Below are 26,464 nucleotides of genomic sequence, written 5' to 3'. Positions count from 1 at the left end.
AATCATATAACCATTCTATGTACTCTTTCCATCGTTCCTTAAACTTTTCCGGCTCACTAACTGTCCATACAATATTTTAATCTCAGTCATTCCACCTCCATTCCTTTTATCCTTGAAAGTTAACTCCATAGCTTCTTTGTACATCATGTCATATTTACCTTCACTTTCCAACCGTTCTATTTTGCTGCAGGTTTCTCTGATCCACTTTTCTTTAGTACATTCAGTCTCCTTAATTCATTATTTAATTTTTTATACTTCTTCCTTCTTGAGTGATTCCATTTCTCCATTTTCTCCTTTCTTCCGTTTTGTCCTACATTTCTTCAGTTAGCCATTCCTTTCTTATTTTTCTCCTTCGTTTTTTTCCCAGAACTTCTTTTGCTGTCTCGTTAAGATTGTTATAAATCTCTCCCATTTTTCATTAACACAACCTCATTCTCAGTTTGTAATCTTTCAGCAAGCCTCTCCTCCAACTCTACATTTTTTTTCTTTCAAATTTTCAAGGCATATTACTTCATTACTCCTACGTCTTATCCTTACTCTTTTTAATTATTAATATTATTATTATATTTGACTTTATTTGTAGTGGCGAAGTTAGGACTCATAGTCGTGTCTTCTCTTAACCACACTTCATTAACGTTGTACATCTGAGAATAATATTCATAATCTTATCTTAAATCTACCATTACAAACTAGAAACAAAATATGAAACAAAATAATATAAACTCTATAAATATTCTTAGTCATGTCTTAAAACTATTGTTACAAATTCAAAGTTGAATGACACAAAATACCATAAGCACAGTAAACGTACATTCATACACATATTCACTCTACCAGATTCATTCAGCCTGGCGACACACAGCAAGGAGATGCTCACGGCAAGACGACTTAAAGGAGTTTAAGGATTTTATGGCTCTAATGTTGTGGGGGAAAGAATTCCATATTCTAGCTCCATTCGCATTAAAGGAGCGGCTAATTGCTGCTGAACTTCTGAGAGTTGCACAGTTCTGCAACACTAGGTTGTGATCAGAACATATGTCTGTTCCTGGATAACATTTAGCACTTTTTAAGCCATTTTTATATCCTTGTTGTATCATAATATAGTCTATTTGGTACCTTTCATTATTAAGTCTAGATGTCCAAGTATACTGTTTCCAAACAATGTATTGCCAGTAACAATGTTGTTTCTTTTACAGAAGTCAACTATCATCTGACCTCTGTCATTTCTAACTCCGAGCCCATATTTCCCAACTATTTTGTCTTCATGTCCTTCTCCAACAACAGCATTCCAATCTCACGTTATCACCACACATGCATTCTTCATTTCTCTTCCACTAATCTCTTCTATTTGCTCGTAACATTCCTCTACCTCCTCTTCTGGTGGTTGTTGACTGGTTGGCATATACACTTGAAAATTGCAGTAAAACGTAGTTGATTCAAAGTAATTGGGACGCAAAATAGGACTTAGAATTCCGTGATTTCGAATTAACCACCAACTCATAATTCAGAAATGCCAACCCTTGCTGTGTCACAAATATTCCATGACCCATTAATGCATTACACTTTTAACCTTTCAAATATCATGGAAAAAACTATTTCTGAAATATACCCAACAAGGTACATTCACATTATTCAAATAGTGTACTTGGATAAATCACTGGCAAACAAAACCTCACGCAACGAAAGGAAAAAAAAAAAAAAAGAAACCACTATTCAAAGATGAGGATAATTATGCTGGCTTCCCTGTGCAAATGCTTTATTTTTTGGATTACTGTACAGTTTACAATTTATAGATGCTTTGTACTTGCACGGGAAGTGCCCGACGCCCTTAAAACATCATGGCTTATCGAATGTTCCTATGACGAGGTAAGGAAGTCTCTAGCTTCCATGTGCAGTTGTGCATTGCAACACCGTACAATGGCCGCCACCCTTGTACGATTTCCAAACTGGCACTTCTCTCCTTCAAATCCATAAGTTCATTTGGGCTCGGCATAAAAAAAAAAAAAAGCAGTTTCATCGGCATTGACAATATTGTTCATTGCGTACGAATTGATAATACGAGCCACGCTTTTTTCGCCAACTGTCCACATCGCCAGTATTAACGGATTCCGCTTCTCTGCACACTACCTGCTGCATGATATTGTGGCATTCCTTAAAACGATGAATACAAAAGAATTACGATTGCACTCGAACTTAGCAAATATGAAGCTTACTGTAGACACACCGAAGTGAGTGAAAGTATGGAAAGCTACCCCAGCACATTCCGGAAAACGTGTTCTATCATGATGCGGAAAAATTTCGAATTTGAATTACTCTGAAAAATACTTTTTTAAATGTAAAGGCAGTTTTGAATTAAAAGTTTGAATTTTGGTAATGGGACCAACATTGTTCTTCGAATGAAGAGTTATTCATATTTACGTACACAATTTTAATAACATGCAAAACTGTACCTCATGTTTCCGGGAATGAGAGCTTCGAATTAGGCGGGATTTTGAATTAACCAATTTCGAATTATCAAGGTTCTGCTATAGGCCTATTACTAAATCTTTCTGATCGCTTTTCAATCTTAGCATAATTATTCTCTCATTTACATATTCTGTCTTCAACACCTTAGGCTTTATATCTTTCTTAATTAGTATTCCTACTCCATGCTGTCCACTACACTCAGCACCTGAGTAATATAGTATATATCGTCCACTACCCAATTCTCCACTACCTCCCCATCTCACTTCACTCATGGCTAGTCTGTCAAGTTTATTCTTAGCCATTTCTTGTTTAGCATTTTCCAATTTTCCTTGCTGTAATAGAGTTAGTACATTCCATGTACCTATCCTCAAAATCTGTGTATTTTTTCTAGGGCTTTTACTCATCCTTCCTTCATCTCTATTAGAAAACCTTGATGTATTCTCCTCCCAGAGATCCGATTGAGAGGAAGTTTTACCTCTGGAGTCTTATACAAAGGTTCACTGCCATGAACTTCTTGGATTATTTCACTGGTGGTTTCTCGTTGCCTTCCACTGACCTCCAAAACCTGTCTGCTTATTGACTCAATTTCCTGCTGGGGTTGGTTACCCAACCTTCCACTGAGTTGCTCGGCTTAACAGGGGCACCACATGTAGGTAGGAAGTTGGAGAATTGAGGTGACAGAGGCTAAGAGATCCAGGATCACTAATTAAAGACATAAGCTGATCCACTTTTCTTTAGCACATTCAGTCTCCCTTCTTAATACATTATTTAATTTTTTATACATCTTTCTTCCTTCTTGAGTGTTTATGTTAATCCATTTTTGCTTTCTTCCATTTTGTCCAATATTTCTTCATTTACCCATTCCTTTCTTTCTGAACAAAGAGACCACTCCTAATTCACTGAAATATCTTGCAGCTTACATTGAATTTACATGAAAATCAATTGCCCTGACCCTTAGTACCCTACGACAGTGCAGATTTTCATAAGACGCTTGCAGTGACTGGATACTGATTATATCTAAAAGAGAGCTCATTTCTCCTACAAAGGATTGGTTGAAAATAACTCAACTTCGAAGCTATATTTTGGGGTTTCCTTGACCTTGAAACCATTTCAAAATGTAAAGGCGTGATTAAATACTGTAGCTTGTTTTCGTGATTACAAGCCAGTAACAAAATCATTAGTCATTATGTGAGAACCAGGTCATTTATTTGCATTAGAAACATAAATAGAAAGCTGAAGTCCATGTGATGCAAAAATATGCTGCAAAGAAGGATCGAGTTGCTTCATTTGCAGTAAAATTAATGTAATTTTAGTTTCCTTCCACTGAAATACTGTAAGTGCATGTAGTCTTTTTCTTTGTTGATGTTTAGTCCATAGACTTGTTTGATGCAGCTGTCCATGCCACCCTATCATGTGCTTACCTTTTCATTTCTATGTAACTGCTACACCCTATATCTGCTCTAATCTGCTTGTCATTTTCATACCTTGGACTACCCTTACTGTTCTTACCACCTACACTTCCCTCAAAAACCAGCTGAACAAGTCCTGGGCGTCTTAAAATGTGTCCTATCATTCTATCTCTTCGTCTCATAATATTTAGCCACATTGATGTCTCACCAATTCGATTCATATCTCTTCATTTGTGATTCTGATCTACCCATCTCACCCCTTCAGCATTCTTCTTTGACACCACATTTCTAAGCCTCTTATCATTTTTCTTACTGAACTAGTTATCGTCCATGTTTCACTTCCATACAATACCACACTCCAGACAAAAGTTTTCAAAAAAATCATCTTTCTAATTCGTTTACTAATGTTCAACGTGAGCGAATTTCTTTTCTTAAGAAACCTCTTTCTTGCTTGTGCTAGTCTGAATTATATGCCGTCCTTACTTCTACCATCATTAGTTATTTTATGATCCAGGTAACGGTATTCATCTACATCTTTTAAAATTTCATTTCCTGCATCACTTGACTTTGTTTGACTGCACTCCATTACTTTTGTTTTGGACTTACTTATTTTCATCTTGTACTCCTTCCCTAAGATGCTGTCCATACCCTTAAGCAATTTCTCCAGATCTTCTGCAGACTCAGATAAAATAATATCATTGGGAAATCTCAGGGTTTTGATTTCCTCTCCTTGGATTTTGGTTCCCTTTCCTAATTCCTCCTTGATTTCCTTTACTGCCCCTTCTATAGAAATATTGAAAGGGAAGGGGACAAGCTGCAGCCTTGCTTCACTCAAATCAAATCAAATCAAATCAAAATCTTTTTATTTGCATATGAGGTGTCTACCTCGGTGGCAAATGGTACACTAAAATACATTATTGTCAAGCACTAAATATTAAATTAACAAGAGAAGAAAATTTTCCTATAATACAATATTATACAATTTACGCTAACAATTTTTTTCTATTAAACACACAACTCATCCTTAATAAATTTTTATTGTTTACAAAATTCTACTTATAATATCTCCTGTACTCCCTTCTGGATTGCTGCTTCTTCTCCAAGACCCTTGATTTTTATTGTTGCAAACTGATTTTTGTACTGTTAGTAGATTTCTTTCTCGGTTCAGGATCTCAAAGAGCTTGGTCCAATCAATATTATCAAATGCCTTTGCTCGATCTATGAACACCATGTACGTGGGCTTGTCCTTAATTTGGTCCTCTAAGATCAGACTGAAGTCAGGATTGATTCACGTGTTCCTACATTTCTTCTGGAGTCAATTCAGCTTCAGTTTGTCTTTCCATTCTTCTGTAAACAATACATGTTAAAATTTTACAGGCATGAGATACTAAAGTAATGATGCAGTGGTTTTCACCTTGTCATCACCAGCTTTCTTGGGAATATGTATAACAACTCTCTGTCAAAAAGTGGATGGCACTTCTGTATCATACCTCTTACACACCTCTCTGTGCTGGTTTCTCCTAAGGCAATCAGTAATTTTGAGTTTATGACATCATATCCCGATGTCTTGTTCCTGTTTAGGTCTCTTAAACCTCTGTTGAATTCTGACCTCAAAATTGGGGCTCCCATTTCATCATCACCAGTCTTTTCTTGTTTCAGGACCCTATCATCTACTTCTTTACCTTGATACATCTGTTGGATATGTTCCTGCCATCTTTCTGTCTTGTCTTCTTCCCCTAGAAGTGGTTTTCAATCTGAGCTCATAATATTCATACACCTAGTTTCCTTTCCCCAAAGGTTTCCTTGATTTTCCTGTATGACCATACAACTTTCCACATCCTTGCACTTCTCTTTTAGCCATTCCTCCTTAGCTGTCCTGCCCTTTCTATTTCATTCTTCAATCGTCTGTATTCTTTTCTACCTTCTTCATTTTTGATTTTTTAAATTGTTATTCTTTAATCACAACTTTTTATTATAATTTTGGGTCCACCTTATTCAATACATAAAAATTGTTGCATAGATGTAATTACAACATATATTTTTCAGTCAGTACTTGTTTCGATGCCTCACTGCATCATCATCAGCTGATAGAAGTTTGTAGAAAAATTGACAATCATAAGTTTATCAACGTCAAATTCATCACAATTTAAAACCATATTAACAACATAAAACTGTGTTAAAAATATACTGTCTCTAAGTTCATATTTTCGACAAGTTAAAGACTTCACAACTACGTATTGTTTTTTTTTTAAATTTTTTAATTTCCACCTTGTCGATACACTAAATTGCTTAAGGCAACTTATTGGTTAAAAGTGGTACATGTTTCGTATATTATCAACATCTTCAGCCACATAACACTGTTTAGATGAAACATTCATATATTGACAAAGTATCAGTGTTTTAGAGGAAGTGTCCTTAAAATTAACATAAGAAGATAGACAATATTGAAAACAAAATACTTTTCTTAAAAAGTTCATGAAAAAAGTTTATAAATTAAAAAAATTAATACATTTATAAGTAATTGTTGAAATGAATAAATCCTGATTTCATAATGTGGCCATAAACTGATAAAAACATATGTAAACTGGATTTAAAAAAGAACAAATTATAAAATAGAATAGTCTTGAAACACTATGTGCTTAATTTATCGCACTTCTTAAAACTTCTTGTAGTATCTTAGTAGAAATAATTCAATAAAAACTACGGTGTCCCTTTTAATGGAGCAATCCTAATGAGGTGGAAACGAGCAACAAAGTCCTTTCAGATGTTATCAAGAACAATGTTCCCACTTCAATGCGGACCTGTAATAACAAGAACGTAAAAAACTATCACTTCACCGATGAGGCAAGATATGAAATTGTGTCTTATAACGTAATTGTTTTTACGTGACTCACCTCAAAAGGTCGCTGTCAATGTGAAGCACAATGAAGCACAGCAAGCAGTGTTGTGATAAAAATCAAGTGTCGTAGGTGGGTTGGGATTGAAGAGGGGAAGTAGGGGTGAGTGGGAGGAGCAACTGAGGAACGGCAATTTGTTGGAGCTCTGGAGGGCGTGGTCGTAAGAAGCAACTAGCAAAGCTATTACGCATAATACGAAACACCAAACTATTGACTGGGACCTGTATGTTTTTAAAAAATGCAATAAGGAATAGGCTATTTGATTTTTCACCTGGAACAGTATTTTAATCCAAACCTTAAATTAAATGAGATTTAGGAGATAGTGGGTTCGAATCTTATTGTCGGCTGTCCTGAAGGTAGATTTTGTGGTTTCCTATTTTCACACCGGGCAAATGCCAGGGCTGTACCTGAAATGAGGCAATGGTTCCTTTCTTCCCACTCCTAGCCCTTTCCTATTTGATCGTTGCCTTAAGGCCTATCTGTGTTAGTGCGACATGAAGCAAGTTTTAAAAAGGAAAAGATACCCTCCTCCCTTCTTTGTCTCCCCATCTTTCTTGATGGCTGCCGATCCTACTTCCTTCTCAGTTTTCTCCCTCCAGTAACCCCTCTCCATCTCCCTTTCCCTGTCCTCTACTCCCTATTTCCCTTTTGTACCTTTTCCTTTCCTCCTACTTTTCCCCTCCCCTGCAGAAGTTCCGTGTTCCTCATCTTCCCTCTGCTGTTCTACTTCCAGTGACTCATAAAGATTTCTCACTGATGAATGTCCTAAATAGCATCCTTTACCCTGAATTTCCTTCCCCTTAAAACATTAGCCCGCCTATCTTTTACAACTCCTTCCTTTCCTTCCCACCCCTCATTTTCACCTACTATATCTTGTATATTGTTTGAGGGAGATCTACCTTACTGCTTGTCCTCCAAGAGAATTCCTGTTATCTCCCTCAACTTTCCAACTCCTCCCACATATTCCTTAATGCCTCCTCCTACCTGCATTCCTGCACTAAAGTCAGTTTTTACTTATTTTATAGCATTTTTCCATAAACTTAAGGGTATTTTGTCATTTTTAGTGATTTTGTAGATCATCAGCATCCACCCCTTAGTTAATAGCATAGACCTCATGATCAGGAGTAGTGTGAGAAAGATAATTGGACGTCCACCTAATATATCTACACGAATGTTAAACTCACCACTTTGTCTTTGATGTCTGGCAATTTTGAACTGTTTGTGGGAGAAATATCTTCAGCATTTTTGTATCACACAGAGATTAAAAGCTTTAGCAGTCCCATTGGTGGACAGACTCATGGATTTCCATCTTATTTATTTATTATATGGCTTTTAGTGCCGAGGACACGTTCAGCTTGCCAGGTGCAGGTCTTTTTATTTGATGCCCATAAGCGACCTGCACGTCTGGATGTGGGATGATGGTGAGGTAGGGAGAGGGTTTAACCGAGTGTTGCATGTAGCCTACTTCTGTCGAATAACACCAAGGGGTCTGCTCAAAGCTTTACATCCCCATCCGACGGACGAATCACCATCAACAGCGTCATATGCCCTCACTCCATATGAACACTGCGGAGAGTTCTGGAATTTACTCCAGGCTTTTGGCACACAATCTTTTGATCAAAAACTGTATACCACTACCTCCCCTACCAGGGGCTGCCTGGCCGAGGCGGTAAAGGCGTGCTCGGTTCGCCCGGAAGGACGTGGGTTCGAATCCCCGTCAGGAAGTAGTAAAATTTAAGAAACGAGATTTCCACTTCCGGAGGTGCACATGGCCCTGAGGTTAACTCAGCCTACACCAAAAATGAGTACCAGGTTAATTCCTGGGGGCAAAGGCAGCCAGGCGTACAGCTAACCACTCTACCCCATCAAGTGCCGAGGTTACGGATAGTGGAAGCCTTTACCTTCCACCTCTCCAAGTGCCTTCACGGCCTGTACGGAGATGACTTTGCTTTTTACCTCCCCTACCCTGTTGGCCAACATTCTGATGGTGAAATGTTTTTCGACCAACGGGACTCGAACCGGGTGTCCACGATGTTGGACCATATAGACTTCAATGCCTTAATGATGGTGGCCACCAGACAGTCTGAATTTCAATGACAAATTTTTTTTTTTTTTTTTTTTCAACAGTCACTCAGAACCATTTCCAGTACATCCAGATAGATGCACGAAGAACTTTGTGAAAAGTCCTTTGAAGAGTGGACTTTTCAGAAGTGGCAGTATATAGGTGTTGCAAAGTTTGGTATTTACATTCAAAAACAAAGGTAAGGTTATCCACCTGTTCAATACTACTTGCAATGTGTTATCATTGGAATAATAATGGAATAATAAAATGTGATATTTTAATGTTATCATTGGAATAATAATGGAATAATAAAATGTGATATTTTAATGATAACACGTTGCAAGTAGTATTGAACAGGTGGATAACCTTACCTTTGTTTTTGAATGTAAATCTTTTTTCAATACGGACCAGTATGAAGTTTTTGACGCTTAATAAGTTTGGTATTCCCAAAGGCTATCAGCATAGTTTCACTGGAACAAGGTCTCTTTTATTCAGAATGGACAGCAGCATTAAAATTAAACTCTGATTATGCCAATCTTAATGAAGTACCCAGTGTTAGCAGTGAGTCTACTTTTACTCTCTGTCACAGATGTGGTAGAGAGACAGAAACTACTCCTCATGTAATTGGCAGCTGCCCATATAACTGGTTAATGGTAAACTCATGGCACCATAAGGTTAAACACAGGCTGAAAGACCTGCTAGCCAAGAAAGTTTTGACTGCTACAAAGAAGTGTTTGCTGATAGTAATGATGAATCCCACCATTCACCCACCATTTAACACAAATGATTTCCCAGCCATTTTTATTGACCCGATCATCCAGTTCGAAAACAGTGATCCAGACCAATCTACCTCGATTTAAAGGGAAAAGCAAGCCATTTTCCAGTGCATGTGAAGATTAAACACCAAATTCTCCCAATAGTATGGATCCCAGAAGTTCAAGGTATACGGTCTTCTTTTTCGATCAAGAGGATCAATTTACTGTCCTCAAGTTTTTCGAGAAATTTCTTCTGGAAGAGAGAGAATTGATAACCATTTGTAGAGGCATACTGATGGATTCAGTAAGGATTATCCATTTATGGGAATTAAAATATTTTGTGCAGCAAGAACCTTATGTTACCTTTTGAGCTAAATTTCATGAAATAAAATGGCATTTTTGTATGTTGTAACTGATTAGTATGGTGTGTATTATTGCATCTTATGCATGGAGCAGTTTCACTTGATAGTTTATTTAATAAAGTTGATCCTCTCTGTTTTGTTCGTGTGTTCATTTTTATGTAGTTTCGCACTCAGAAATATACAGTAGAAACTGTTCGAGAAGATTATCCTAGGCAAATAACTCCAACAGGAGTTCGACATCCACAATATCCACAATATGGCAAACACAAATTAGGAAAAATTACTCCTCATCCAAGTATAAATTAACCCTGCATTTCAAACTAGAAGAAACAATTTGTATCCTCTGTACCAATGAATGTACTACCAGCATATTGTATGTCGTTATAATGCATGTGCCTGTGATAAGATGTGAAGTCTGACCTTGTTGATTTTTCTCCTCGTTTTGTTACTTCCTCTTTTCATACTAACCTGTTATTGTATTTTGTGTTCCTTTTTGTACTTTTTTGTTTTCATATACGGCTTGATTTGTCACTTGTTTTGTTCTTTTCCATTACTCAATCTTTCTCAAGTTCCTGAATGAAACTTTGATTTTTCAATCTCTGGTGGTTGTCCAGAGTATTCCAGTTCAAGTTTGTCTAACATTTAGAGAATAATTCTCCACTTGGATATTTTGAATTGTTAGTTCTGAGTTTTATCTAAATTTATGTTTCTCTTCCAGGTGGTGGTAACCCTTTCCAAAATATTGAAAAAACTACTGTCTTGCAAGAAGCTCGTACATTTAATGATACACCCGTGAATCCTAGAAAATGTACACACATTCTTACCAAGATACTGTACTTGTTGAATCAGGTAAGCAATTTGTAACACTGAATTAATGTTTCACCTATTGCTTGGTATGTGGGAACTAATCAAGGAAATTTCCCTTGCAACATAATTTCATGTATAGCTCAAAATAATTTAGCATAGCTGCTGTGGAAGAATGAACAAGTGTGTTGTGTTTTTCACCTCATGGGTAGCAGCTCACTCTGTTTCACTTGTGTAAGTTACAAAATGGAAAGAAAAACACATTATATATAAAAGAAACTTAATGGCACGTTGAGAAGTTCAGGAATTTGAAGAAATTGATCATTGCTTAGCAAAGAGATCTAACAGATAACGACCAGATTTTTGTCGACTTTCCATAATAATGTGATTTTTAAAACGACTTCATCTCTGATCTGGGATTGGTTACATAAGCTCATAAAATATACCTAGGTCCTATAGACATTCGAAGAATTGTTGACAAATACAGTATTTCATTGTTGCCAAGAGGACAGAGATCTATAGGACGTCCAATGAAGCGATGGAAAATACTGGGCCATGATGATGATGATGATGATTATGACATAACCTCTCCTGCCCAAAGGCCAACCTCACCTTCCCGAGATGAAAACCTGTTCCCAGCCCTGTTGACAGAGTCATGGTGGTATAACCGTTACATCCATTATGGAGGAAATGCTGTGATTTCAGCTAGTCCATTAGCTGAGAGGTGGCTGCCCCACCAATGGTCCTACTTCCTTCAGGCTAGCAACCCGTCGGAAGGACATTTGACTGCTTTCAAGTCTTGCAAAAAGTAAAATGCAAGACCGTAACGGGTCACATGGCCCAATACTTGGAAGGAAGATGATGATGATGATGATGATGATCTAGAAAAATGCTATGTGATAATATTTCAGCTTAGAACTCTGACCAGAAAGGTTCTGTCATCTAAGGTTCAGTATTGCATGAACTATATCAATAAATTTTTCTTCTAAGTGATACATGTGCTGCAGGTGAGTATTTCTCCTCTCAATATTGTTCCATAACTGTATTTCGAGGTGCAATGATGATTTGTATTTCTACCCATGGGGAGTAGCAAACTAATGGCCACTTCTACTTATTACAGCATGGTAACTAACTTGTAAAGATGATATTTCTAAACTGGATGAGTGTGACCATTTCTCTTTCTGATTTTATATTTTGAGTTGTACATAATTTAAACATATACTTACAGCAAATTATCTGTTTGCAGGGTGAGCAGCTTGGTACAACAGAGGCAACTGAAACTTTCTTTGCCATGACAAAGCTTTTTCAATCTCGTGATGTGATATTGCGCCGTATGGTGTATCTTGGCATAAAAGAATTATCATCAACAGCTGAGGATGTAATTATTGTAACATCCAGCCTGACAAAAGATATGACTGGCAAAGAGGACCTGTATCGAGCTGCAGCTATTCGGGCTCTGTGCAGCATAACTGATGTAAGAATTTGTTTATAAGGTATTTTTATTCATTATTGACTGCTCGTAGGGCAGTCTAAACTACCGTATTTACCCTCATTGAGGGATCCTTTTGTTGGGATAAATATGTTTAAGAATACCGTATAATCTTGAGTACCAGCCGCACTGTTTTTTCGAAAATATCGCTTCCAAAATTGGGTGTGGGTCTTATTTAAAATTTTGGGAAATTTATCTTGCCGAATGTGCGTAAATCGGCATCACTGCCGGTGCGGCTTGGCAAAAATGCTCTCTCCGCTCTCAGTATATACTACTTCCATACTTCACAACTAAGTATTTATTTATTTTCCACCTAGTTGATACAATGATTGCCTAAGGCAATTTAATGGTTAAAAGTGGTACATGTTTCGTATATTATCAACATCTTCAGCCACATAACACTGTTTAGACGAAAAACACATAAATTGACAAAGTAATGCTTTAGAGGAAGTGTCCTTAAAATTAACATAAGTTTGACAACATTAAAACAAACAAAAATCTCAAGAGAAAATCTATTGAAGTGCGATACGGACCATGAAACTAATTTTATGTAATACTTCCATACTTGGCGTCAATTTCACGGACGTTCTCGGAGTATCAACATGAATTCCACAAAGCGTTTGCGATCTTTTACTGCGAGTGAAAAACTGAAAGTAGCTTTACAAAGGCGAAAATGAGAGTATCCTCCTATACAGTACATCATATATTCCGTCATTAGACGGAGCAAACAAATTCAAACATGTTTCGGCTCGCTTGAGCCATCTTCAGTGAAAAATTAGGGGGGGTTGGAATAATTTACATAATATAAATTGAAAAATTGCTAAAAAAACATAATGAAGAGCAAATGAAAAAACAAACAAAAGAGAGCCTAGACGGAAACAAAATTAGCACAAATATACAATATTTACATCAATATGCAGAGCAAAAAATAACTTATTGCAACGAAATTCAGTGAAACAGGTGTTAATTTAAAATGATAATTGAAACTAAAAACTGCGTTAGCACATGGTGAGGTTGTGGACCTCATAGTTTACAAATTATTGGTTTAGTAAAAATGACAAAACAGTTTGAAATTACTGTCAAAATCATCCTAGTAGAAACTCATCAACTCAAATTGGTCAGGAGGAGAGCGGGAGCAAACATTTTTGAGAAACCAAGCCTGATATAACTTGCAGGCAAAAAGCCTGTGACAAGGAAAAAACACCAATGAAATTTAAGGCTTTAGAAATAGCAGCATTCTCAACATCTTCTCATTCTAGCGGTCCCTTTCTTCATTATTGTTTCATAATGTTGGCTGGTGTCTTGCCTTATTATTGTACCTTTCCAAGGCATCAGTACATGAACCAGTTACCATTGTTCATAAATATGATGTTAGAATGGAACACCATCGGTGAGCCTCGAACTCAGCCCGGTTGTCGAAGCTTCACCCTCCCCTACTAGAATAATTCGCTAGCTGAGCCGGTATCGCATTTTCGGGTCCGTGGACTGTCCGATGGGGCGGCAAGTTCTTTAGTAATAGTCTTAATAGTAGGGGGGGAAAGTTAATTATGAGAGGAATACCATTTCATTACTAATGAGAAGAGAGACAATATCTGGTATAACAAATTTTTACTTATACTAGTGAAACACATTATTTACATGGGTATGCCATACAAACACCTTACATACAGTAACTTGGGTGATCTTGACATTTAAATGTTCGGTAGTCTTTTTCTACACTTCATTATACGTTTAAATATTCAAACTTAAGAAGGCGTTCCCTCTCGAACTATTACACTACCTCAGACTTAGAGAGGCGTTTTCTCTCTAATTATTTCACTCTGCACTAATATTAAATCACACACATATTTAATCGTTATGGACACACCCCGCTGTCAATCTGTTTACCTGCCAAGAATTAATATATTCAATTTGCATCAAATTATGATATAAGTTTGCTAGTATCGTATGAACTGAAATAGGCACTTTACACTCCCAATCCTTTGAAAGTCGCGTTACAACCCTTCCTTAAGTTAAACGTTGCCAAATATGCAGTATAATAAACACGCTCATTTCATTAGGATTTTATCAACACATATATCAGGACATTATTTACTCAACGATGTTACCTATGGACAAGCATTTAGCGACTTCAATACCAGACATCATAAACAAAGTATTATAGCACTACCTGCAACAAATGGACAAGAATATATACATTTCACATACACACAATGGATTACAGGTGGCCTTATTCACCTACCGCTTGTGACAGTAAGCTTTACTGTCTCCTGCAATGAACTCAGGACCTTCTGAGACAGGGTATATCTGACCTGGAATTCCCTACACGCTGTGAATAATTAAAGAAATAAATTGGAGGGATCCTTCCTTTAATGCTCATTTGGAATCTCTGCGACGTTGGCTCTATTTAAATTAACACACGTAATCTCTGTGCCGAAAGGAAAGAAACTCGCCACTTGTATCTGTTCTATTTCACTGAAGAAAACGCCTTCACTCCCCCGTTTAAAGGGGCTCATAAAACTCCTGCTGTTAGCTGCCCGTGACACACTTTCAAGGGGCGGCCTGCCAAGCACTTCCCAGACAGTTATTTCACGGCAAATAATCTATTCACTTCTTTCAATACTGCTCACAACAAATCTCGGCCCTACATCCGGCCGTACTCAACATATTCACATCGCGATATGCACCTCGCGTATCTTAATGACAGATTCCAAGGGAACTTCACATTTTCATTTCACACTATATATTATGGCTACAGCCTGTTCAACCATCTCATTTCCTCTCGGTACATTGACCACGATGCAGATCTAATGATGATCTCCTGCCACCAGGGTCCGAATTAACTTGCGCATTCGCGAACTAATTAATTAACGATGTAAGATACCCACTGTCTCGATGCCTTGTTCCAGGTGCCTTAGTTACTAATTAGGAGGGATCTCTACCAGGTGAAGCGCACAAAAAAAAAAAAGAATTACTGAAAAATCTTGATGACTCGTATATACTATGGAAAGACGATAATTGGAGTATTTTTTACAGAATATTTAAGCCTTCTCTACTTGACAGCGCTTCACACTTAATTAAGCCAAGGTCCTTATAATTACGTCATGCATTATCGAACCCTTATACAAGGATGGAAGTAAAATATGGTCGTCCCAAAACCATGATGAGAGTATTCTATAAAAGACTCAAATAAAAATGAAATTATAATTATTATCCCTCTGAAATGGCGTGCGTGCAGTCTACGTTACATCTAAGTGGAAAATCTACATATTTACAATGGGACACGACCTTCAAAGATATAAATACTTGGAAATGTACTCAGCCTTCTGGATACCACGTTCACAGCTTTACAGGAGGGCACACCATGGGCTTAAGCTGCTTGCATTACATCATCAGCGATGTGAAGACCTTTGATGACCTCCCGGCAAATCACGAACATGACGGTTTGATCTGGTATGACGTTCTCGACGTTCTCTGGTACACCAGGCGAAGACAGCTATGCGTCTGGCTCTCTCTAATATACAGGCAAAATTCTGGCATTCAGCTGGACGTCGGCGTTCACTCCGGCGTTCTCGTAGACATGTAAATGAGGGGAAAATATCTCAAGTGAATGCGTTAGTTTATTACACATCACAATTTGAATATATGGTTGGATCTGCTCAATAGCACGAGCATTCCAACCCAATGCCGGTATTGTCTCTGTAGCCCGACACTGCTCCCTTCTCATGTACCTATTCTTTTATAAACAGCATACAGCTATTCTAGGTCCTGAATAAAGAATGTCACTGGTTAGGCCACTACTGGGTTAAAATTTCTCGTCTCACACTACCACACTTCAAGCATATTCTATTTCGCCTAGTCATGTGTAAGTCAGGCTCTCAACTGCATTATGGATTTATAGACGTGACACTACCCTTAATTATGCCGACACTGAGCCGTTCACGCACTTTCTTTGTATCTCTCATTTATGTCGAGAATACACACACAACTCCACGCACTGAGATACCAGGCTATTGAGGTTAATTGAGCCGTACTAGTATAGGCACATATGAGGCTCGACGCACGACCTCTTCGACACACGGACAGCGGTCATTACGGTTTCGTGCTGCTCCTACTATATTAATTAGCGACACACTGTACTTGCAAAAAGCTTACTTAGATTGTGGGTATTTTCGCAGATGTTCACAGGCTTTAATGAATCACTGCATTACACTGCTCAATTTACAAGATTATTTTTTCACAAACGACTCACACACAAACCACGACGAAATACTACCGTACTGGCGCTACACTGAAAATGCACTGGGTAATGTCTCCTTCTCAGCTCTTGAATATATAGGCGCGCTACGCTAGAGACCCGAATGCTGAGGGTGGGGGAAAAAATGCAACCCTTTCTCACACATTGGTCCGTTAATATGCAACCTAGACTAACGAACAGGGTATCAAAATGTAGCTCCTGTATTCCCATCTCCTCTGAGTGACTGTTTTTGAAATAGCTTCGTAGATTCTCAAGCAATCTCAAAAGCGTCCTTTAGTCTCTGGCGGTGAATGATGACTAGCACAGGGGATTCCTTGTGTTCGCTGTCACGGTTGGGGTCCAACATCTGTTAGTCATTAAGACGCGCCCTTGTTTACAGCGTAGTTACCGCTCTGTCAGTTAAGTAGAGCACTTTTCGGTCTCATAATTATGCGTAAAATTCCCTGATTCAAATGAATGTTTGCGCTTAATTATCCATTGGGTATTTTGTGATTTATAAATATTAACAGAAATAAAACAGCTGAACGCGATAAGTTGGCAGTGGTGGATGAGCGAGGAAAACAGGGTATAATGTTAGTTTTTACGTTGGATATACTCTCTGGGCTCAGCTAGTGACCTAGATTCTCTGTCACATGATAACGCGTCTCTTTCATCTCGCTCGTGGTTGGAGTGAGAAAACTTCGAGTACAAGCGCTCTTGCACCGCCTTGCTGCTAATTACCAGCAACTAGAGCTCGGTCGCGCGACTCTGGATACTGCAAATCGAGTCCTGGTGCGGGCAGAAAAATTCTAACTTGGGCGGTTTTTATCGTAGAATGACGCGGAAAGCGGCATATTTCATCTCCTGGATATCATGACATACCATAGGTGATGTTGTGAACGGTCACATCATAAAGGGTCGGAAGGGCCGCGATATAAAAAAAATTGAGAAGCTGTGTTAGGTAGAAGACAGATGCATAGTAAACTGTAAGTAATCTAGTGGAAACCGTCAATGAAGTTCTAATCTGTAATGGAAAAAAATGAGGTTGTGTGAGAAACACGGATTGATAAGTAAAAAGTGTGGAATGGTTGTGAAGAAAGCTTAAACTTACGGTGTTCCGTAGGTGGTTGTCCTCTCTAATGGCCTGGCCTTCTCAAAGTAACGGTCTTGTTCGCTTGATCAAGTCTATTGTTGGTTCGGCTGTGTTTGCTAGGATGGAAGGAGCGGAGGGGGAAGGGGAGGTGCAGGGCTGGTTTGAGGAAGGGAGGGTGGTGAGTTGGAGAGATGGAGGTGGGGTTTGTTTGGAAAATATATGGAATGAATGTTTCAAGTAGAATGTTAGTTTTCTCGCCGACTTCTAAAGCTCGAATGGCGTGGCCTTCTCAAAGTGATGGTCTCGTTCGCGTGATCGAGTCTATTGTTGGTTCGGCTGTGTATGCTAGGATGGAAGGAGCGGAGGGGGAAGGGGTGGTGCAGGGCTGGTGTGAGGAGGGGGGGGAGTGGTGGTGAGTCGGGGAGATGGAAGTGGGGTTTGTTTGTGTTATGGAAAATCTGACAAATATATGGAATGAATGTTTCAAGTAGAATGTTCTTTTTCTCGCTGACTTCATTTAAATTGTGAGTGGGGTTCATAAACTGATCTAAATCGATGTGGATGCTCTCGAGAACGTTGAGCAAGGTGCCTTTATGCTCATAATGCAAGATCTTCAGGTCTTTATCTCTTGAAGTGTATTCATGGCTGGATGTTTTATGATGTTCACTCATAGCTGAAAAACGATTATATTTGAGAGCGTTGCGATGTTCGGCGTATCTTATGACAAAATTGCGGCCTGTTTGACCAATATAGCTGGAATTACAGGATTGGCACTGTAATTTGTAAACTCCAGAGTTCAAATATTTGTTGTTGATATTGTTATTGTTATTGTTGACAGTGTGTGGATTGAAAATGATTTTGGAGTTGGTGTGGGAGGTTCTGTAAGCTATTTTGATGTTGTGTTTCTTGAAAATGTTAGAAATTTGGTAAATGCTACTATTATTGAAAGTGAATGTGGAAAATTTTTCTTTAGGAGCGGAATCTTTTACTAGGGTAGTCTTGGGTCTGCTTTTATATCTATTGATGATTCTGCCGATGAAGGTTCTATTGAAACCATTGTGTTCTGCAATATTGTAGATGGTATTAATTTCTTTTTTGTAATTCTTGCGAGATAAAGGGACAGTTAATGCTCTGAGGACCATGCTATTGTAAGCTGCTTTTTTATGTATGTCTGGGTGCACAGAGGTCTGATGGATGATATTGATGGTGTGGGTGGGTTTCCTGTATATATTGAAGGATAAAGTGTTGTTGTTGTTGCGCATAATGGTTAAGTCCAGGTAATTAAGGGCTTTATTGTTTTCTGACTCTATGGTGAATTTTATATGTGGGTCAATGGAGTTGAGAAATCCAAGTACTGTGTTGCTGTTAGTAACGTGGGAGTCTAAAATAACAAACGTGTCGTCTACAAAGCGTGTCCAGTGTTGAATGCCATTGATCTTGCCAATGATGTGAGAATGCTCTAAATGATCAATGTAGATATCTGCAAGGATTCCTGAAGCTGGTGACCCCATGGGAAGACTTATCTGTTGGTAAATGACATTATTGAAAGTGAAGAAATTGTTGTTCAAAGTAAATTCCAGAATTCAAATAAATTCATCTATTTCGCCTATACTTAAATTGCTGAATTTGGAGAGATTGTTCTTGATCAATTGTACGGTGCTAATATCTTGTAAACTGAAAGTAGTTCGGGAATCCAAAATTATTGGAAATCGTGCTGCCGGTAGGAAACACCATATTAACGAGTCGTGTATTCGCGATTGGAGAAAGAAGAAAAATGTGCTATTAACATGTAGTGGTGATCGTAGAGGTTTTTTGGACTGAGTGTACAGTTTCCAGAAATTGAAGAAAAACTTTATAAATATGTGACAGAAAGGCAGGAATTGTGATATGGTGTGTCAACCGAAATGTGTCTAGGCATTAGAGATCGCAAAGGAACTTTCATTGGAAGGGGTTAAGGCAAGCCGAGGATGGGTTTGTAAATTTTATAAAAGAAATGGGTTGAGCGTACGAAGGCGTACCTCAATTTCACAGTGTCTTCCTGGTGCTTACGAAGAGAAGTTATTGTCGTTTCAGCGTCACATAATTCGGTTGCGGAAGGAAAATGCATATTTGCTTTCCCAAATTGGCAATTCAGATCAGACGCCAGTCTACTTTGAAATGCCAGTGGACAGGACTGTGAATGTTAAGGGTGCGAAAAGTGTTACCATTAGAACAGGTGGTAATGAAAAACAATGGTGTACGGTAATGTTGTGTATTCTCGCCGACGGAACGAAATTGCCGCCGTACATTGTTCACAAGCGAAAGACACTTCCTAAAAATCTACCCGCTGGTGTTATCGTCAGATCTCAGAACTCCGGCTGGATGGACAGTTCACTTGTGGAAGACTGGGTAAAGTATGTCTGGCAACGTCGCCCTGGTGCATTATTGGGACAAAAGAGCTTGCTTGTTCTCGACAGTTACCGCAGCCACACAACAGACGCTGTGAAGAAACATATCAAGGATGGAAAAACCGACCTAGCAGTCATTCCGGACGGGATGAAGTCTATGCTACAGCCGCTGGATGTCTGCGTGAACCATCCATTTAAAGCAGCCTTGAAACAGCTTTATACAAAATGCATGGCAGCTGATAATCACACACTGACACCAACTGGTCACATTCAGCGCCCGGAAGTTCAGCTGCTGTGTTTGTGCATTTTGACGGCATGGAATCGTATCCCTGGAGACCTCATACGGAATATCTTCAGGAACTGTAGCATTTCTAATGCTATGGATGGCAGCAGTGATGACATTTTGTGGGAAGGTGATGGTGATGTAAGTTCCAAAGTTGGTACTGATGATGATGATGATGATGATGATGATGATGATGATGATGATGATGATGATGATGAATGAACTCGTTGGATATCGTTCTGGAAATGTTTGTTTATTTTTATTTGTATTTTCTAATCATTTGATGTGTTTTAGTAAATATTGTAAATAATTTTGACTTCACTTTTTTTAAAAAAATTTGGTCTTTCAAAATAAGGGTATGAGTCTTATTCGGTGGCGGGTGGTATTCAAGATTATACAGTATATTTATATATGCATCAGTTCAGAAGGATAATTGAGATGATTGCAGTTATGACTGTTACAGTGAAACTTTGAATATATGATCTCTGATTTTATATTTTCATTGATCTGACATCATAAAGTCTGTACTAAACGTCCTTGATTTTGCGATTTCCTCTAAAATACCCTAGGATTTTGAAGTCCCACAGTAAGGAGTGATCTTGATCCTGTGAGTTATTACGTGCTTCCCTATTGGTGAACAGGATGACTAGAAATAAATGCAACATTACATGCATTCCTGTTGGTGGTTGTGGAGAATGATGGATATAATTGATACATCGGTGGCTTAGTGAGAGTGAGAATTGTAGTGTATAGCATTCGCTTGATCAGTCAAAGCAGTCAGGCACCGTGAGGAATTAAGGTTGAACAAAGCAGTCTGCATTTTGTGTGTTTCTTAATGTAGTGAATTACATTGTTTTAGTAACTTTTCCAGGTTGTAAAGCATTGTGTAACACATATTTGTGGAGAAGGAATGGAATGACTGTTCTCTGGATGAGAATATTAAAATTTTGGAACAAGTTGATGCCCATGTGGGGACACACGTGGTCTTAGTTGCAAGACTTGGTCTGTATATTTCTTCGTTAAACACAATTGTGAAGAAATGAGTGGAAATCGAAAACAATTTAGTGCATTATGGCTTTTCCTTCTCAGAAGATTGCAAACCCCTGAAGGTGTCACCATTGGAGGAGTTGGAGTCCATCCTTGCTAGTTAATTTAGGTAAGCCTGGGGGATGCAATGCAAACATCGATAGATAACATCTAAAAGAAAAGGTGCTACATATCACAGCATGGCTTGGGATCAACGACATCAGATCATCAAATGGCTGGATTTTTCTGTTCAAGAAAAGACATAATCTTGTTTACAAGATTGTTTCTGGGGAGAGTGCAGTTGTTAATCCTGCTACGTTCAGCTGCTAGGAAGATCAGCATCCACAGCTAATTAAAGGTTATGAAGTAAAGACTTCTTCAACAGTGATGAAACCAAACTTTCATATTATAACCTTCTAACCAGCAGGACCCTAACCTTCAAAGGTGACCCATGCCATTGTGGTACAAAATTCTAGCAGAGGGTTACAGTTACATGATATCATGTTTATTTAATGGCATTCTTGTTTAATTTTAATTTTAGTAGTATTTATTCTGTACAGTCACTATTAAGTAGGTTCTCTAGCAGCTGAAGATGACCTATTTACGGGTCGAAACCGGTACTGGTTTTATGTAAATAATATTGATACTATGTAAAATAAAGTATTGATTAGTTGGAGAACTCATCCTTCATACTTGAACTATCAATACGGACCTTGAAACTAATAGATTATAGTATGCCAGATATAATGTGCAGAATATTCTACTGAGTTCTCGTCACCGAGTGCCGTTCTGGATGTTACAGTGTGTTTCACCATTCTGTAGTGGATTTCAAATCATATATACAGGTAATAATAAATTATATATAGGTTCTTACATTAACTAAACTAATATAAATATCTATATACAACAAATATTTCATGACATAACCTCACAAATAATGCGATCGTAAACTAATAATGATACTAATAAATGGATGTATATCAAAGTCATAATAATAATAATAATAATAATAATAATAATAATAATAATAATAATAATAATTCAAGCTTGATACTTGCATTATTTACCCATGGGTGAGGGAGTATTGTTTTCATGTTATATCAGTTTATCACACTTGCATCAATATCCCCCTATAACTTGGAACAATTTCCACACTCTGTCACACTTGTCGGCTTTACTTTGATCGTAGATTGTATCTTCTCTCTTCCTCGACGTCGCTGGATGAGCTCACCTCCTCTTGACCGGATCGTGCCGTGTCAGGGGTCGGGGTTGCCTCGCCGCCAGACTCTTCCTCAATGATAGTCGATGCATTCTCCTCCTGACCAGACTGAGCTGTGTCATTAGTAGCCTCTCCTCCAGGTGGACCCATGGTAGTACCAGGCTTAAGCCTCATTCATAATGCAAACGTAACGTAACCTAACGTAACGTAAAATTAACGTTAACTCAGAAGTTAGCGGCCATCTTATCTAATGGAACCATTCACAATGCGCCGACGTAAACTTAACTGCGAGTCCGTAAAATTAAGGGATTGCAAACTCCAAGCTCTTGCGGTTAATTTTACGTTAACTTTAAGAACCAGCCAATCAGAGCAGAGGTAAACATTGTATTTTGTGCACGATATAATGACTTCTTTCGATGAAACACTTGTAATTCTCTTTCAAAACAATCTTTGGAGAAAGAATTACAAAGACGCTGTACCGAAAAATTATAGATGACATAAATATCCTGTAGCAATGAAATCTGACGGTAAATGGCGGGAGACAGGCTAGCAGTGCTGGCGAACGGACGAGAGACAATCTCTGTCATAAATAAAACAGTGTCCCAGTATATTTCTTAACATTATGTGGACTACTAGTTTACGAAAACGATATCATCCAGACAAATAGATCAAAACATCTCATCGGGGTGTGATAGATAGGGGCATAGATGTCGGTAAAGGAGACCTTACATTTCTTTTTTATTAGAAAAGAGGAAGTAAATCCTAAGAAAGGCAAACAGTTCAGGTTTCATCCACATGTCCAAAATGAACTGATGAGGGTCATTTCTTACATTAATTACCGAAATCGCACTGAGGTAACCTTCTTTGATTCAAGGGATGAACCCATTTTCTGCACCGTTGTTTAGATCACCTTTTCCCAGGAGCAAAGCAATAGATGTTTGAAGTAATATGAATTCCGCTACCACGTTGTTTGATTCCATCGAGGCATTGAAATATAAAACTGCGAGATAGTCCAAAACTCGACTTCCTTGCTAAATAACATTGCAGTGTTTTGATTGGCTGCTGTGTACTCTTTACGTTAATGTTACGTTCCTCCATTGCGAATACCACAATTTTTTACGTTAATTTTACGATTATGTGACGTCGTTAAGTTTACGGTTACGTTTGCATTGTGAATGGGGCCTTACTCTGTACGCGCAGCGGTTGGGCGACTCGCCGCAACTCCGATGCGTGGACCTTGACAGGAGGATTGGTCTTTAGTAAGTAGACCCCATGGCCCAGCTGCTTATCCACCTCGACGGGACCAACCCACTTAGGTGCAAGACCTGCGTGAAACCCTCCAATCTGTTACTGACTGGATGGTTACGTCACAGTACTTGTTGGTCTGGTAGGAAGATCTGGGTCTCTTCGACATCTTGAGCCTTGGCCTGGGTAAGGGATCTCTTCTTGGCCAATGCTTGCGTCTCCTTGATGTCCTGCTGCTGCTGCCGCTCTGCTATGGAAACATACCTGCCAACTTTCCCGATTTAGGTGGGAAACTCCCGATTTTCGACAGTTTTTCCGATCTCCCAGTTACTGCATTCTATTATTTCTCCCGATTTTAGCTAATTCTTTTTGGTGAACTTCAAACAGCAACAGAATTCCTAGAAACAACTGTGTGTAAAGATGGGAAAAGGCGAACGTCTTGGTGGAATGATGAAGTGAGAGCAGTCTGTAAACGTAAAAAGAAGGCTTATCAGAAATGGCTTCAAGGAAGGGCTGAGGCAGACAGGGATTTGTACGTAGATGAAAGAAACAGAGCGAAATAAATAGTTGTTGAATCCAAAAAGAAGTCATGGGAAGATTTTGGTAATAACCTGGAAAGGCTAGGTCAAGCAGCAGGGAAACGTTCTTGGCAGTAATAAAGAATCTTAGGAATGGACCGAAGAAGGAAATGAACAGTGTTTTGAGAAATTCAGGTGAACTTATAATAAGTCCCAGGGAATCACTGGAGAGGTGGAGGGAATATTTTGAACATCTTCTCAATGTAAAAGGAAATCATCCTGGTGGTGTTGCAAACAGCCAAGTTCATGGGGAGGAGGAAAATGATGTTGGTGAAATTATGCTTGAGGAAGTGGAAAGGATGGTAAATAAACTCCATTGTCATAAAGCAGCAGGAATAGATGAAATTAGACCTGAAATGTTGAAGTATAGTGGGAAGGCAGGGATGAAATGGCTTCATAGAGTAGTAAAATTAGCCTGGAGTGTTGGTAAGGTACCTTCAGATTGGACAAAAGCAGTAATTGCACCTATCTATAAGCAAGGGAACAGGAAGGATTGCAACAACTATCGAGGTATCTCATTGATTAGTATACCAGGCAAAGTATTCACTGGCATCTTGGAAGGAGGGTGCGATCAGTCGTTGAGAGGAAGTTGGATGAAAAGCAGTGTGGGTTCAGATCGCAGAGAGGCTGTCAGGATCAGATTTTCAGTATGCGCCAGGTAATTGAAAAATACTACGAGAGGAATAGGCAGTTGTGTTTATATTTCGTAGATCTAGAGAAAGCATATGACAGGGTACCGAGGGAAAAGATGTTCACTATACTGGGGGACTATGGAATTAAAGGTAGATTATTAAAATCAATCAAAGGCATTTACGTTGACAATTGGGACAGTGAGAATTGATGGTAGAATGAGTTTTTGGTTCAGGGTACTTACAGGGGTTAGACAAGGCTGTAATCTTTCACCTTTGCTGTTCGTAGTTTACATGGATCATCTGCTAAAAGGTATAAAATGGCAGGGAGAGATTCAGTTAGGTGGAAATGTAGTAAGCAGTTTGGTCTCTGCTGACGACTTGGTCTTAATGGCAGACTGTGCCGAAAGCCTGCAGTCTAATATCTTGGAACTTGAAAATAGGTGCAATGAGTATGGTATGAAAATTAGCCTCTCGAAGACTAAATTGATGTCAGTAGGTAAGAAATTCAACAGAATTGAATGTCAGATTGGTGATACAGAGCTAGAACATGTCGATAATTTCAAGTATTTAGGTTGTGTGTTCTCCCAGGATGGTAATATAGTAAGTGAGATTGAATCGAGGTGTAGTAAAGCTAATGCAGTGAGCTCGCAGTTGCGATCAGCAGTATTCTATAAGAAGGAAGTCAGCTCCCAGACGAAACTATCTTTACATCGGTCTGTTTTCAGACCAACTTTGCTTTACGGGAGCGAAAGCTGGGTGGACTCAGGATATCTTATTCATAAGTTAGAAGTAACAGACATAAAAGTAGCAAGAATGATTGCTGGTACAATCAGGTGGGAACAATGGCAGGAGGGTATTCAGAATGAGGAGATAAAGGCTAAATTAGGAATTAACTCGATGGATGAAGCTGTACGCATAAACCGGCTTCAGTGGTAGGGTCATGTGAGGCGAATGGAGGAGGGTAGGTTACCTAGGAGAATAATAGACTCTGCTATGGAGGGTAAGAGAAGTAGGGGGAAACCAAGACGACAGTGGTTAGACTCGGTTTCTAACGACTTAAAGATAAGAGGTATAGAATCTAAATGAGGCCACAATACTAGTTGCAAATCGAGGATTGTAGCGACGTTCAGTAAATTTAGTAAATTCTCAGAGGCTTGCAGACTGAACGCTGAAAGGCATAACAGTCTATAATGATTATGTATGTATGTATGTATGTATGTATGTATGTATGTATGTATTTCCCTTGGTAAGTTATTCCAATCCCTAACTTCCCTTCCTATAAACGAATATTTGCCCCAATTTGTCCTCTTGAATTCCAACTTTATCTTCATATTGTGTTCTTTCCTAAAGACACCGCTCAAACTTATTCGCCTACTGATGTCGTCTCACTCCATCTCTCCTCTGACAGCTTGGAACATACCATTTAATCGAGCAGCTCGTCTCCTTTCTCCCAAATCTTCCCAGCCCAAACTTTGCAACATTTTTCTAACGCTACTCTTTTGTCGGAAATCACACAGAAC

General features: G+C 38.6%; 1 protein-coding gene across 1 annotated transcript in view; it reads left to right on the top strand.

Moving 5' to 3' along the window:
- Positions 1 to 26,464, top strand: part of gammaCOP (coat protein (coatomer) gamma) — a 513,985-nt gene that overhangs the window by 69,618 nt on the left and 417,903 nt on the right. Inside the window, exons 2-3 of the mRNA XM_067138134.2 lie at positions 10,670 to 10,800; positions 12,002 to 12,229. Coding sequence (XP_066994235.1) covers positions 10,670 to 10,800; positions 12,002 to 12,229 — 359 coding nt within the window. The remainder of the gene's footprint in view (positions 1 to 10,669; positions 10,801 to 12,001; positions 12,230 to 26,464) is intronic.

The sequence above is a fragment of the Anabrus simplex genome, chromosome 1 (genome assembly GCF_040414725.1).
Source record: "Anabrus simplex isolate iqAnaSimp1 chromosome 1, ASM4041472v1, whole genome shotgun sequence".
NCBI classification, from domain to species: Eukaryota; Metazoa; Arthropoda; class Insecta; order Orthoptera; family Tettigoniidae; genus Anabrus; species Anabrus simplex.
Note: the sequence above shows the minus strand (reverse complement) of the source record. Positions and strands in the feature narration are given on the sequence as shown.